The sequence below is a fragment of the Gigantopelta aegis genome, chromosome 2, assembly GCF_016097555.1.
Source record: "Gigantopelta aegis isolate Gae_Host chromosome 2, Gae_host_genome, whole genome shotgun sequence".
NCBI lineage: Eukaryota > Metazoa > Mollusca > Gastropoda > Neomphalida > Peltospiridae > Gigantopelta > Gigantopelta aegis.
In genome coordinates this window covers 20,567,902-20,582,032 of record NC_054700.1, presented here as the reverse complement: position 1 = coordinate 20,582,032, position 14,131 = coordinate 20,567,902, and the positions used below count along the sequence as shown (strand labels likewise).

The 14,131-nt window shown below is 39.8% G+C and overlaps 1 protein-coding gene across 1 annotated transcript in view; it reads right to left on the bottom strand.

Moving 5' to 3' along the window:
* Positions 1 to 14,131, bottom strand: part of LOC121387679 (chitin synthase chs-2-like) — a 163,521-nt gene that overhangs the window by 117,127 nt on the left and 32,263 nt on the right. Inside the window, exons 6-8 of the mRNA XM_041518871.1 lie at positions 13,314 to 13,434; positions 11,693 to 11,810; positions 5,662 to 5,733 (exon numbers count right to left, since the gene is read on the bottom strand). Coding sequence (XP_041374805.1) covers positions 5,662 to 5,733; positions 11,693 to 11,810; positions 13,314 to 13,434 — 311 coding nt within the window. The remainder of the gene's footprint in view (positions 1 to 5,661; positions 5,734 to 11,692; positions 11,811 to 13,313; positions 13,435 to 14,131) is intronic.

Genomic DNA, 14,131 nt, shown 5'->3' with positions numbered 1-14,131 from the left:
CTGCACCGTCTATGGGTAAGCCGGTGTAAATAAACAACCCGGCAGATGAAGATATGGAAAGAAGAAACAACAGGTAGCTTGTCTACAGAGTACATCCACAGACACGTCAAAACGTGCACATGGTTAACTGTTACGTCAGTGTCTTAACATTTTAAACTTAAATACTTGGAAAGAGTTCCCGGAATATTTGTTTCCGTTTGTACTTTGATGCTTCCAGAAAGCCCTGTTGGTTTACAGATTTGATATCCTGGCAATCATATGCTATTCTGCGAACACCGGATGCTTATTATATGCATTATGCAATGCCATAAGAAAAAAAAAAGAAAAAAAGGAAGTGTGCGTCATTTCTTACAAATTTTGTTTATGCCCGGTATTGTAATAATACAAATCCACGTAACAGTGACATGGTTTTTAAATGTAAAATATTCCACATCATGCATTGTCATTGAGAACCCCACAGCACGACTTACGTAAATCACATTTAACGATCCATTTGTGATATTTATATTGTCTTGTTAAAAATACCAGTTATGAAATGCTCAAGCGTTAAAGAGTGGGTTAATTGTTTTCAAAATATGATATGTTTTGTTTTGTTTGGGGGTTTTTCTTGTCTTTTTGTTTTCTTCTTGTGAAGTTACTGTACTGAACAAAAAGGAAACGTGAGTAGGCCTAATTTTAATAGTCACAAAAACTAATTAGATTCAAAGTGAATAATTTTTTATTTTTTTTAACAATAATGATTATCGTATCTTCTGTAGTTCAGTGTATTCTAAAAGGAAGGAAGGAAAGAAATGTTTTATTTAACGACGCACTCAATCTTTTATTTTACGGTTATATGGCGTCAGATATATGGTTAAGGACCACACAGATATTGAGAGAGGAAACCCGCTATCGCCACTTCAGGGGCTACTCTTTTCGATTAGCAGCCATGGATCTTTTATATGCACCATCCCACAGACAGGATAGCACACCCCACAGCCTTTGCTACACCAGTTGTGGAGCACTAGCTGGAACGAGAAATAGCCTAATGGATCAACTGGCGGGGATCGATCCTAGAGCGACCGCGCATCAAGCTGGTAGGTACTGGGTTCGGATCCCAGTCGAGGCAGGGGATTTTTAATCCAGATACCGACTCCAAACCCTGAGTGAGTGCTCCGCAAGGCTCAATAGGTAGGTGTAAACCACTTGCACCGACCAGTGATTCATAACTGGTTCAACAAAGGCCATGGTTTGTGCTATTCTGCCTGTGGGAAGCGCAAATAAAAGATCCCTTGTTGCTAATCGGAAAGAGTAGCCCATGTAGTGGCGACAGCGGGTTTCCCCTCAAAACTGTGTGGTCCTTAACCATATGTCTGACGCCATATAACCGTAAATAAAATATAAAATGTGTTGAGTGCGTCGTTAAATAAAACATTTCTTTCTTGCTTTGTTCCTCTCTCAATATGTCAACAGCTCTTGTAGCATCAGATCACAAACCATCCACATCAGCTTCAGTATTTCTTTGGACATTTCGTAGCCATGACCATGTGGTTGAGGAATACCCTGGACTTTGTGATATGACTAATATCAAATGAGACCATGGCAATTTGCGCTCTTTCAATTTGCTCTATTGGTAGTGTGTATTTTCAGGGAATCTCTGGTGGATAGAAGGTTTGCAACTAATCCACAGTAGCATAATAATAGCATTTGTGGTTTGACACTAAAGTTGTTATGTAAAAGGGGTTTTCCAAGCCACACTTGATCTAAGGAATCCCTACAAAGATCTCAAGAGACTGGAAAACATTAAATGAAAAAAGAAAAAGAAAGAAGTCTGCCCTCAGCTTCTTGGGAAGAGGGTTCTGTTTGTGTTTCAAATGCAAATCATGTCTGTGTGTTTTGTAAAGTACACAAGAAGATGTAGAAACAAAGATTATACTTTAATGTCTATACATTGCCACCAGTTCACCATTCCAGATAAGAATTTTTTTATACACTTATCTTGGCAACAAGAGGCATCTTATACATGTGCACAGCATCATTAAGGATGCAGGGAAGACACCAACTAGCAATTCCAGCTGTGCTTGCCGTTACTGACTATAATAACAACAGCGTTTTTATGCAGAATGGAAAACTCGAGGTTTTGAATATTCTCAAGCAACACCAAGACTTCCTTGAAAAGTTGTTAGCTCATAACAGCAAAATTTGATGTTCATATATTTAAGAAGTAGATCATTTCATATACCTTCTCTATGGGAGTGCAGATGCGAATAAAAAAAACATTTTAACTTGAGAAATATCTGGAAATGTTTGTTGCCACACCAAGGATGATAATAATGAACTACAGTAGAGTATAAATCAGCCTTCTCCACTCTACATGTATGTATTCACTGAGAATGCTCTGAGAATGCATATAAAGAGAACAAATTGCCAAGTTGTCATTTGGTATCAGTCATACCAGGCAGTCACGGCTACTCCCCAACCAAATGGCCATATGGCTGAGAAATTATACTATGAGAGCTGTTGGACATACTGATGGAGGAACCAGAGCAGAGCCTGAAGAAGGAAAATCCCAAAGATTGTGAAGAACATGACGGACATATTTTAACTGAATCAAAATATAAAAGGTAGTCACAACTAGTGCTAATGACAATATTCGATGTAGATACTAATTATATACACCAGAGCATAAGTTAAGAACAGTGTAAATATAAATGCAAATCTATAATTATTACAAACACAGACTTGTCAAAGATGAATTTCTGTGAGATAGATGAATTTTACATGTAATGCAAAAGAAATTATGGTAGGTACACAAAACTGATATTTAAAATTTTTAATACTAGGCTTTAGTAAAGAGGGACATTTTATTAATATTGATGCACATACATGTATACTCAACAAAACTAATTAAGGGCTAGTAAACTTTCTTATATTATAATTCTTTGTTACTGTCATATTATTTTAGCTAGTTGTGGTCATATATATGACTTCTAAACATTGTTTCAGTAAAATTTGACTATTGATACATGCAAAGACACTGGGTATTTCACATATTTATAAAAAAAATATTGAAATGAGCATTAGGCTAGTATTTGTTACACATTTGTTCTGAATGATATTTGTCATTATGTTCCCTCTAAATTGTTATTTAAATCATTAAGTTTAAGAACATGCCACAATGCTGACAACTTTCAACGGAAGATTAAACGAAAATGCTAAAATATCTATTGGCCTTTAATTAATTTTGTTGTGTATAGTATAGGCAGATATACTGAAGCATATTTGAATAATTCTGCCTCAGTGTATTAAATACAGTGCAATGTTTAATAATAAAAGGTTCAAGCAGCCCAAAGTATGTGTAAATATAAAACAATAATGCATTTCAGGCATTGCTTAACTTTTGCCGATGAGTATATCATTATTCATGCCACTTATTGCATTGTTATTTGGTTTATTAATATTAACATCTAGTATAGGATGAATATCATTCATTTTGGCCTTATATCTGTTAAACATTTATATGGATGACAAATTTATTACTATATCTAATTTTTTCATATAGCATTTTTGGGACACAAAATCTGCAACGGTACTCCTATTCAAATGGCAATATGTTTTTTTAATCCATGAACATTTTTGCTGCAGACAAGCAGATATTAAATTCATATATAATGGGGTATCTAAAAATACTTGTCTCCGAAAACCCCTAGATGGGGGGAGGGTTTCGGTATCTGGACCATGGACTATATCTAACGGACACGAATGTTGTGTTCCATTTCTTACATATTCTGAATAAACAATTTTAAAATAAATTCAAATGTCTTTTCCAACGAATAGCTTTTTACGGCCCTTGCACCTCTAGTTAACTTGTGCGGCCCTTGCACCTATAGTTAACTTGTGCGTCACAGACAAGTCAATTTCTGGTTATCTTGTACGTCACGAAGTGATCGATTCAACCGTTCTTTATTTTTTCATTTGATGGTATGGCATTGGTGATCTGATTATCACCTGGGAGCAGCCAGTTTTCTTGTTTTTCCAGAGATTTTTTTATGATCATATGTATTTAAAGCGATACATTCGGTATAATTCTGATAGAAACTTCAGTGCTGAAGTACTGTGGTTATAGGTCAATGTCACTGCATCTATAATAATTATACAGTCTAACCTCCTATAAACGGACACCTTGTATAACTACCGCCTCTCTGTAAAGGACACCAAATATTTTTTACCCCAATGCACGTAAGTGCACGTACCTTTCTATGGTACAGTGGCCAATTGGTTATAAAAGTCATATTCAGTTAATATTGCAATGTGGGCAGCTTGTACAAACCAGATGTTCCACTGTGTGCAATGTTTAAGTTGGCTTATAAATACGAAAAAATGCAAATAATATATAACAACATAAATTGCTGACTCCTAACTGACGTGGTTTTTTCAATCCCCTTGGTGTGTATTTTAGCGATATTAATACATAAATACATCGAGTTTGGCATGTTGTGTTGCACTTCATGCGACACAGCAAACAACCATTTTACCGATTCATAAATTCACTAAAGAAAATTCAAGTCCAGTGTTATTTAAATATGTGCATTCAATGTTAGTTTTATGTGCAAATTATCTCCGATCACGGACATTTAAAACAAAGGAGGAAAAAAAAACCCCACAGAAATCTCAAACATATTTTGTTACGCATTTTCCGACATCACAAACAAACGCGGCTTTAGCAGTCGATAACCGGTATCGACAAAAGCAGGGTAAACCGAGTGCGCCAGAGTGTTACGCCATCAGTCGACAATGACCCTGTCTGAGACTCCTGTTTGCACAGGAAGTAGCTCCGGTATGCAGTGAGGAATTGTGGGATAGCTCTGAGGACCAGCTGGGAAGATGTACATGGATTGCACATGTCGGTGCAGGTTCAACCCAGACAAACAGTATGTACGTGAAAATATTGTGTAGCGTGCGATGTAAAGTAAATAAAAGTCGTATAATTAAGACCTGGTATTTGTTGTTGCTTTTCGGTTTTGAGAAGAACAGTGTGCTTTACTACAGGTGGTTAATCACAAGAATGGAATCTGTTTGTACATTTGGTTATTTGCAGATATTATTCACATGCTCAGTGCTGCCGTGGGAATAACTGAATGCATGCGTATACATAGATACATACATATATGCATACATACATAGATACAAAAAATAATCATACATACATAGATACAGACATACGTGCATGTACACAAACACACATACGCAAGCACACACAGACATTCAGACATACAGATACATGCAGATGGATAGACGTAGGGATGTAGATGGATGGACGATTAGTGAATGCGTTTGTGAATGTATCTGTATGGGTGGATGGATGCATGGATGGATGGATGGGTGGGTGGTGAATGTTTGAGTGAATTGTTGGGTTGCGGAATGGGGTGTGGATGGATGGATATATGGGTGGATGGATGGATGGATATATGGGTGGATGAATGGATGGATGGATGGATATGTGTATGGATGGATGGATTAATGGATTAATAGTTGGGTGGTGATTGATGGATGGATGGATTGATGGGTGGATGGACAGACACACGATATAATAGATATAACAAACGTATAGGTATATATTTCCCATTCCTATCGATGAAGGACAAAACCGATATGACCATGTGTTGTACAACTATGTTTTACCTCTAGCTGTGCTGACAGAGGAAATGAGAGATTCGGCGAGCTGGTCAAAGTTCACCTGCAGAAGCTGACTCACTGTAAAAACAGAAACGACATGATAGTAAAGAAAAAAACAATGGCGGTCACAATACATGATTGTCAAAATATATAGTTGTCAAAATTAATAATACAATACATAATAGTCAAAATAAATTGTACTCGGAACTACACTTAAAATACATGATGGTCATAACATGTCCATAATAATCAAAATGTTTGATAGTCAAAATGCAAAAATATCAAAATATACACCAGGGCCCCGTTCCACGAATCGATCTTAGCGCTAAGATTACCTTAAATACATACCTATCTTATACACTTAGGGTGATCTTAGCGCTAAGATCGCTTCGTGGAACGGGGCCCAGGACATTAATTGCGTACCACCTGAGTTATATTTCAACCAAAATATCGCCTAGAAGTAACTGCCTGAGCCGATGAGGTTTAAACCTGGTATTGAGAGTTTTCACATAGTCAATATCTACTGGGTAATTACAGAGATGACGTCAATAAATTACTCATGAGTAGCACATCAGTGTGATTTCAGCTGCATTGAACACATGTCCTCATATGCCGTAGAATATGGCCTGAGCGTAATAAAAAAATATTCTTGTGAATTACCATACCTTTTCATGTATATTTACGGTTTTTGTCTTGTGAATTACCATACCTTTTCGTATATATTTACGGTTTTTGTCTTGTGATTACCATACCTTTTCATGTATATTTACGGTTTTTGTCTTGTGAATTACCATACCTTTTCATGTATATTTACGTTTTTTGTCTTGTTTCCTAGAATACATTAAACAATGAAGTAACGACAATGTTACTTCCTGTCAATCCTTTGCAACATCATCTGTATACATAGAAGATTAATTTCTGTGTTTTGTATTCACGAAATGCTCACAATGTATTTGCGATGTATGCGCCACATGATCAGAACTAGGTGTGCTTAATTAATTTCCAGGTGTATACGTTATGGTTAAATAAATGATAGTCAAAATACGTGTTTGTTATATAACATATTAGTCAAAATAAATAATAGTCATAATACTTAATATTAAAAATATATCATAGTTACAGATAATGATTGCGACGTAATTAAGAGTTAACAGTCTAGATTATGATTTAGGACATGCTGCCGATATTACATATTATTTCGCTTTTTCTCAACATTCGGAAGAAACCAAAGGAGCTCTGAAATTGGTCTGATAAATATTGAAAGTTTGTTTTGTTTAACGCCACCACTAGAGCACATTGATTTATTAACCATCGGCTATTGGATGTCAAACACTTGGTAATTTTGATATATAGTCTTAGAAATGAAATCCGCTACATTTTTTCATTAGTGGCAAGGGATCTTTTATATGCACCATCCCACAGACAGGACAGCACATACCACGGTCTTTGATATACCAGCCGTGGTGTACTGGCTTGAACGACAAATAGCCCGATGGGCCCACCGACGGGGATCGATCCCACGCCGACCCGCGCATCAAGCTAGTGCCTTACCACTGAGCTACGTCCCGCCCCCTGATAAATATTGAGGACAGTGTCACTGATACACCCCACACCCCGCTGAGGCTTCTAAAAACACTCGGGGGTGGGGTGGGGGGGGGGGGTGGAGCGGCAGGGTTCAAACTTCACAGGAAGCTGGTAAGCACATGCTGTCCAACATGCATACTATGCTTTCAAATGACATATTTCACAAGCAGCTTTTGCTTTCTGTTCTATTCTATTTTGAGAATATCCCAGATACTGTTGAATCCCGTTGGCTCGAACCCCGTCGGTGCTCGAGAAAGTGTTCGACCTCACCATGCGGTCAACATCGTGTAAGTGTAACTCAGGACTTCGTATTTAGTTCGAGTGTTGCGGTGTGTTCGACACTTCCGAGTTCGACCCACCAACCCACTGTTCTACTGTATATCCAGAATTTCTCATTTTCAGAAGTGATAAATAATTATAAATTTGTATCTGTGTTTGTCTCAAATTGTCGACATTGCTGTTAACTTTCTATGATTTGTTTCCAGAATAAAATTTGACAAAATATTGCTTCCCATTTCACAAAATTAATTTCGAGCCCTGTTATTGGGATGCGATTTCTGCCGACTTCACCGTGAAAAACCTCACGAAATATGGTGAGTGATTAATTGCTCCCCAGATTAGATTACGTGAAGCCATTTATGATATTACCCAATTGTGCATTGATATTGAATCCTTTTCTAATGTTATCTTTAATTCACAATGCTATAGGAGCTAGTTAGGTTAACAAAACCACTAGAGCACATTGATTAATTAATCATCGGCCACTGGATGTGAAATTTGTTAATTTTTAACACGAAGGAACCTCACATTTTCCCATTAGAAGCAAGGTATATTTTATACACTTTTCCACAGACAGGACAGGACATACCACGACCTTTTATATAACAGTCGTGGAACATTGGTTGGGACGGGGCAAAACCCAGTCAGAGAATGGGCCCTCTGATGTAGTTCAATCCTATGACGCAAGCGCCCTACCGACTGAGTTTATTAAGCTAAGGGGAGCTAAACAGTACTCTCCTTGGACTACTGCTTTTTTGTCGTTCCAACCAGTGCACCACAACTGGTCAGAGGCCATGGTATGTGCTTTCCTGTCTGTGGGATCAATATACCGTTATGTCCGGATCATTTTATTTTCTGAGGATGTGGTAGCGTGTTCACCTAAGGTGCGAAAGATCGCTGGATCGATCGCCCTCGATGGACTATTTTCTCCCCTCTCCCAACCATTGCCCCAAGATTGGTACATCAAAGGCTGTGGTGTACATTATCCTGTCTATGGGAAGAGCATATACACGACCCCTTGCTACGTTTTCTTTTCTCTCGACCAAGTGTTGAAATAACCCTAGTTTAGACAGCAAATAGCCGTAGTTTAAAATGTACTGTTGTGTCAATGGAGAAACACCTCTTTCCTTTTACTTTCTATGGGCCTTTCACGGCTAAAACGAGGTGGGACGTAATTCAGTGGTAAAGCGCTCGCATGGTGCGCGGTCGGTCGCGGATCGATCCCTGTCGGTGGACCCATTGGGCTATTTCTCGTTCCGGCCAGTGCACCACGACTGGTATAGCAAAGGCTGTGGTATGTGTTATCCTGTTTGTTAAATGGTGCATATGAAAGATCCCTTGCTACTAATGGAAAAATGGATCGGATTTCATCAAAGACTATATGTCAAAATTTACGGTTATATGGCGTCAGACATATGGTTAAGGACCACACAGATTTTGAGAGGAAACCCGCTGTCGCCACTACATGGGCTACTCTTTCCGATTAGCAGCAAGGGATCTTTTATTTGCGCTTCCCACAGGCAGGATAGCACAAACCATGGCCTTTGTTGAACCAGTTATGGATCACTGGTCGGTGCAAGTGGTTTACACCTACCCATTGAGCCTTGTGGAGCACTCACTCAGGGTTTGGAGTCGGTATCTGGATTAAAAATCCCATGCCTCGACTGGGATCCGAACCCAGTACCTACCAGCCTGTAGACGGATGGCCTAACCACGATGCCACCAAGGCCGGTAAATTATCAAATGTTTGACATTCAGTAGCAGACGATTAATATATCAATGTGATCTAGTGGCGTCGTTAAACAAAACAAACATACTTTAACGGCTAAAACCAAACTCCATTGAGTGGCTTCGAATCGGGCACGTCATTGACAAACGTCCTTGAACTGAACCAACTGGCCTAACAGGAAACATCCAGGAATACTTCATGCAAACTCTAATGCACGCCCAACCTAAAAGTTAGAAGATGATCTCAAAATGTCAGACCACCCTTCAATGGCGGATATTGTTGCCCTGTGAAGATTTCGACACGATACGCTGGCTTAACACCAAATAGTGTAGGTCATTTAACGGTTTGTACAGAAATAGGTACATCAACGGCGGGATAGGCTCCTGTCCTATGCATGATGATGCATTTGATTGTCATTAAGATGATGATGATGATGATGTCAGCGTGGATGATGGTCTAGATGATGATGGTGATGACGGCGATGATGATGATGATGAAGTCAGTGATAATAATGGTGATGATGGTTTCATTTCAACTTATTTTCGTGCTTATATCCAGTTAAGGTTCAAGCACGCTGTCCCAGGCACACACCTCAGCTATCTGGGCTGTCTGTCCAGGACAGTGAGTTAGTTATTAGTTGCTAGTGGTTAGTGAGAGAAAAGAGGGTATAGTGGTCTGACTCACTGAGTCGTTAAAACTCGCTATGGGTGGGAGCCGGTACCGGGCTGCGAACCCTGTACCTACCAGCCTTCTGTTCCATGAATTAATCACGACACCACCGAGGCCGGTAAACGTGATGATGATGGTAGTGGTGTGATTACGATGATTTTAATAACGGTTATGATAATAGTGATCATAATTTAATCATACGGTAATTTGTGGGCATTTTGCTACAGCTATGACTGCAAATACTACACGCATAATGCACTGGTTGGAATGGGAAATAATGTATCCAAAGCTTCCAGACCATATTGGACCTCCACTGATCCCGCCATCCTTTGGACTGTCCTCTTGGGTGTAAGGCCAGCATAAATCAGACTCCTCTTTTGATTAATTTCAATTCATTTTCGTGCTTATATACATGCACGTCTGCCAAGGACAATGGTTTATGGAAATTTGGTTTGTTTACCGACACCACTAGAGCACATTGATTTATTAGTCATCGGCAATTGGATGTCAAACATTTGGTAATTTTGACATACCCTCTTAGAGAAGCAACCGCTACAGTTTTTCCATTAGTAGCAAGGGATATTTTATATGCATCATCCCACAGACAGGATAGAACATACCACGGCCTTTGATACACCAGTCGTGGTGCACTGGCAGGAACGAGAGATAGCCCAATGGGCCCACCAACGGGGATCGAACCCAGACCGACCGCGCATTAAGGGTTTATGACTGTGACATTACCATGCATTTGTCTTCCAATAGATCTGTTACGACTCACCCTGGATGGCAGCCGTTACTCGGATGCGAACCCAGTACCCACCAATGACAAGGCCGATGGCTTAACCACTAAGCCACAGAGAATGGTGTGTATACACCCACAACGTGTCTATCAAAGGTCGTGGTATGTGCTGTCTTATCTGCGGGAAACTGCATATTAGTTGCCGATGATTAATAAATCAATGTGCTCTAGTGGTGTCGTTAAACAAACAGACTTTGCTACACCAACCGAGCATCAACCCGATCACTAAATAACTGCGCGGGACTACGGAGCTAATTCCATTATAAATCTCACTAGCTACAGTCACGTGGGCAGAGTTAAAGAAAAAACGTCTGCTTCGCGTTAAACCAAATGACCTCATCAGGAACCAGTCAAATGTTTCACGAACGTTAGCGTCGCTCGCTGTTGCTGAACGTAGATGGGTGGGAAGATTCGACTACCTGCAGACAAAATGATCACGTGGGTTAGACTATCTACTGAAAAAAAAGACCACGTGGTCATGGCTACCAATTAAAAAACAGAACAATCACGTTGTCTCGATCAGAATCAGATCTGCTTCAAAGGGGAGAGCACTGGGTGTTTGCCAGGTGATCTCATGTCATGTCATGTCATAGGGTTTTACGTGCACATTCAGAACAAGCTGTTGTAGCGTACGCCTGTCATTGGCACAAGAGCCGTCCGTCCATAACAGGAAAGGTGTGTGTGTGGGGGGGGGGGGGGAGAGAGGAGGGACCGCCTGCACTGGCAGGTGCAAGGGAGCACCAGCAGCCCGATCAAGTCGGTAGCAGGCGGGCAGGTGATCGCAAAACTCCAGTGTCTTTATACTGTTGATAACTTTGGTAAATTTGGTCTGGAGGGGAGGGGGGAGGGGGGAGGGAAGAAGCCGAGCGACATCAGTGACTGACAAACATGGCGAAGTTTGACTTGATGCATGAATAATTGATCTAGCCTCGTGGAGCCCAACTGTGAGATGTTTTAACATTGATTGTGCAACATACCAACGGCGACGTTATTGGTCTCGGTAAACACGGCCTTTTCTGTGATCTCGTCTCGCGCAAACGAGATGTTGGTCACGTGCAGCACAGCCGACAAGATGGTAAATATCATGGAGATTTCCTGTAAATAATAAAAATTAAATCAGTTTTTTTATTCATCCGTAAGTGAACTGGATGAAAGACCAGAGAACAGTAGAATAATGGTAAGCTATATCAGGCGCGTAAGCAGGTTGATGGTTTTGGGGGTCGACACCCTGCACCCCCCCCCCCCCCGCTCAGGCAAATGTTCAGGGAGGACAGTCTAGACCCCCCCCCCCCCGCTAAAAGTACTGCACACGCGTCTGTATATAACGAATAAATTACATATATTTATATATATATAAATTACTGTTCACACACATACACCCACATGCATGCATGCAAGTACGCAGGAGAGCACACGGAAACACGTAGGGCTTACACATATACGCACACAATAATATGCACATGCATGCATCCATCAATCCATCCATGCATCTATTCATCCTTCATGTACGCACGCGCACGTACGCACGCACACACACACACATACGCACATACAAACGGGGAGAGGTGGATTCATATATCTAAAAACCAGAGATAAATAAATAAATGGTCGACCTTATTGTGTCAAATCGTGGTACAGTTATTCTAATAAGCTAAAGCCAGCCGTTGACTGAAAAAGAGTTTTGCCGTCCACAACCAAACACCACTTGCGTTGCTGAACTCATGAACTTGCCCATTCTCGACTGATTGGTATCGACTATGGAAAAATCCAAATTGGCAAGTAAGCACCATGAACAAATGAGTTGAGCAACTCACCTAAAACGCTCGTTGAGTATGGCATCAGAACATAAACAGTTGGCAAATACTGAATTAGTTTTGAGTATGGCATCAGAACATAAACAGTTGGCAAATACTGAATTAGTTTTTATAAAGGAAGTCCTTAGTCGGGGGGGGGGCGCTCTGGCGGGGTGGGGGGGGGGGCAATTTCCCCCCTTTGCCCCCTTATAAATAAGGCACCGAGTCGTCGAATAACTTAATTGTATTGAATTTGCTACACACTGGATTTTCCTGGGTTGCGCACCCCAGCAACCTCCTGGATCCGAGCCTAGCCCAACAAACAGCGGCGTTTACCAGGGGTGTGGCGTGGTCTGGAGCATAGCGAATACGAACCTAGCGGACACTTTCTTCTACATTTGCTTTGGATACATTTGCGAATGGCTTAATATTGCACTGTAATAATTGTTTTAGTCTTCTCGGGGTCATGGGTTGGGGTGGGGACTGGGGAGGGTATACCCCTGTATACAAGTGAATAGATTATAGAATCGTGGGTTGCCTAAACAATTGTTGATGCAGATTCATTGCGATAAGAAACGTTTTGAGAGCTGTTGAAAATGGTAGCAGACTTGAATAGTCCTAGCAGAAAAGTTGAAGCGGATTGCAACAGTTTAATAGTCGGGGTGTCTAAAATGTGTTGGACTCATTCATTACAAAACGGAATTCATTGTCAAGGGCTGGCTTTTGTTGTGGACAACAAACCTGTTCATAATCAACGGCGGCCTTTTCGCCGCCCTATGGATAAAATGCGTAACACTCGACTCACCCAGTCGGAGAAGCCGACTAACTTCATGACGTTGAGTTGTTTGTGGAACATATTCCGGTTGTTTTCCATGTCTCGTGTGCTCTGGAATATCGGCTGGTTCCGATTGTCCTTCCTCAAGATCCTGAAATCAATAAATTAACATAAATTATAACGCTTAACTCTTTCAACTACTTTAGATCGGGCGATATCAAGAGAATTAACAGTAGCAGTTAGGAACATCTACCGATGAAACAATCCAACGTTAATGGCCACAGCATTATGACGTCATAAACAGAGGTCGGTTCAGAGGTTCGAGAGTTTCCGTCACTCGCTAGACTTGTTTTTGGATTTTTGTTTTTTGTTTGTTGTTGTTGTTTTGGGTTTTTTGTTGTTTTGTTTTTCATTCATTCATTTATTTATTTATTTATTTATTTATTTATTTATTTATTAATTAATTAATTAATTAATTAATTAATTATTTATTTATTTATTTATTTATGTATTTATTTATTCATTTGATAGTACCAGTGAAAATTACCGTATTATTCTATTCTATTTTATTTTATTTTATTCTATTTTATTCTATTTTATTCTATTTTATTTTTATTTTACTTGGCTGGTTTTTGCGCCTAACGTTAAATGCACGCCCTCCAATACACGCCATTGATACTGAATTATAGTCTGTCCCACAGAGAACGCCTTTTTTTTCATACTATGAAATTGACTACTAGTTATTTACTTCTGAGCCGATTGATTTGTAAATTGCACACAAAAACAGTGTTTGTGTTATTTCCAAAACACTTTTACTTTTCTTACGTCAAACCATACTGAAATTATTT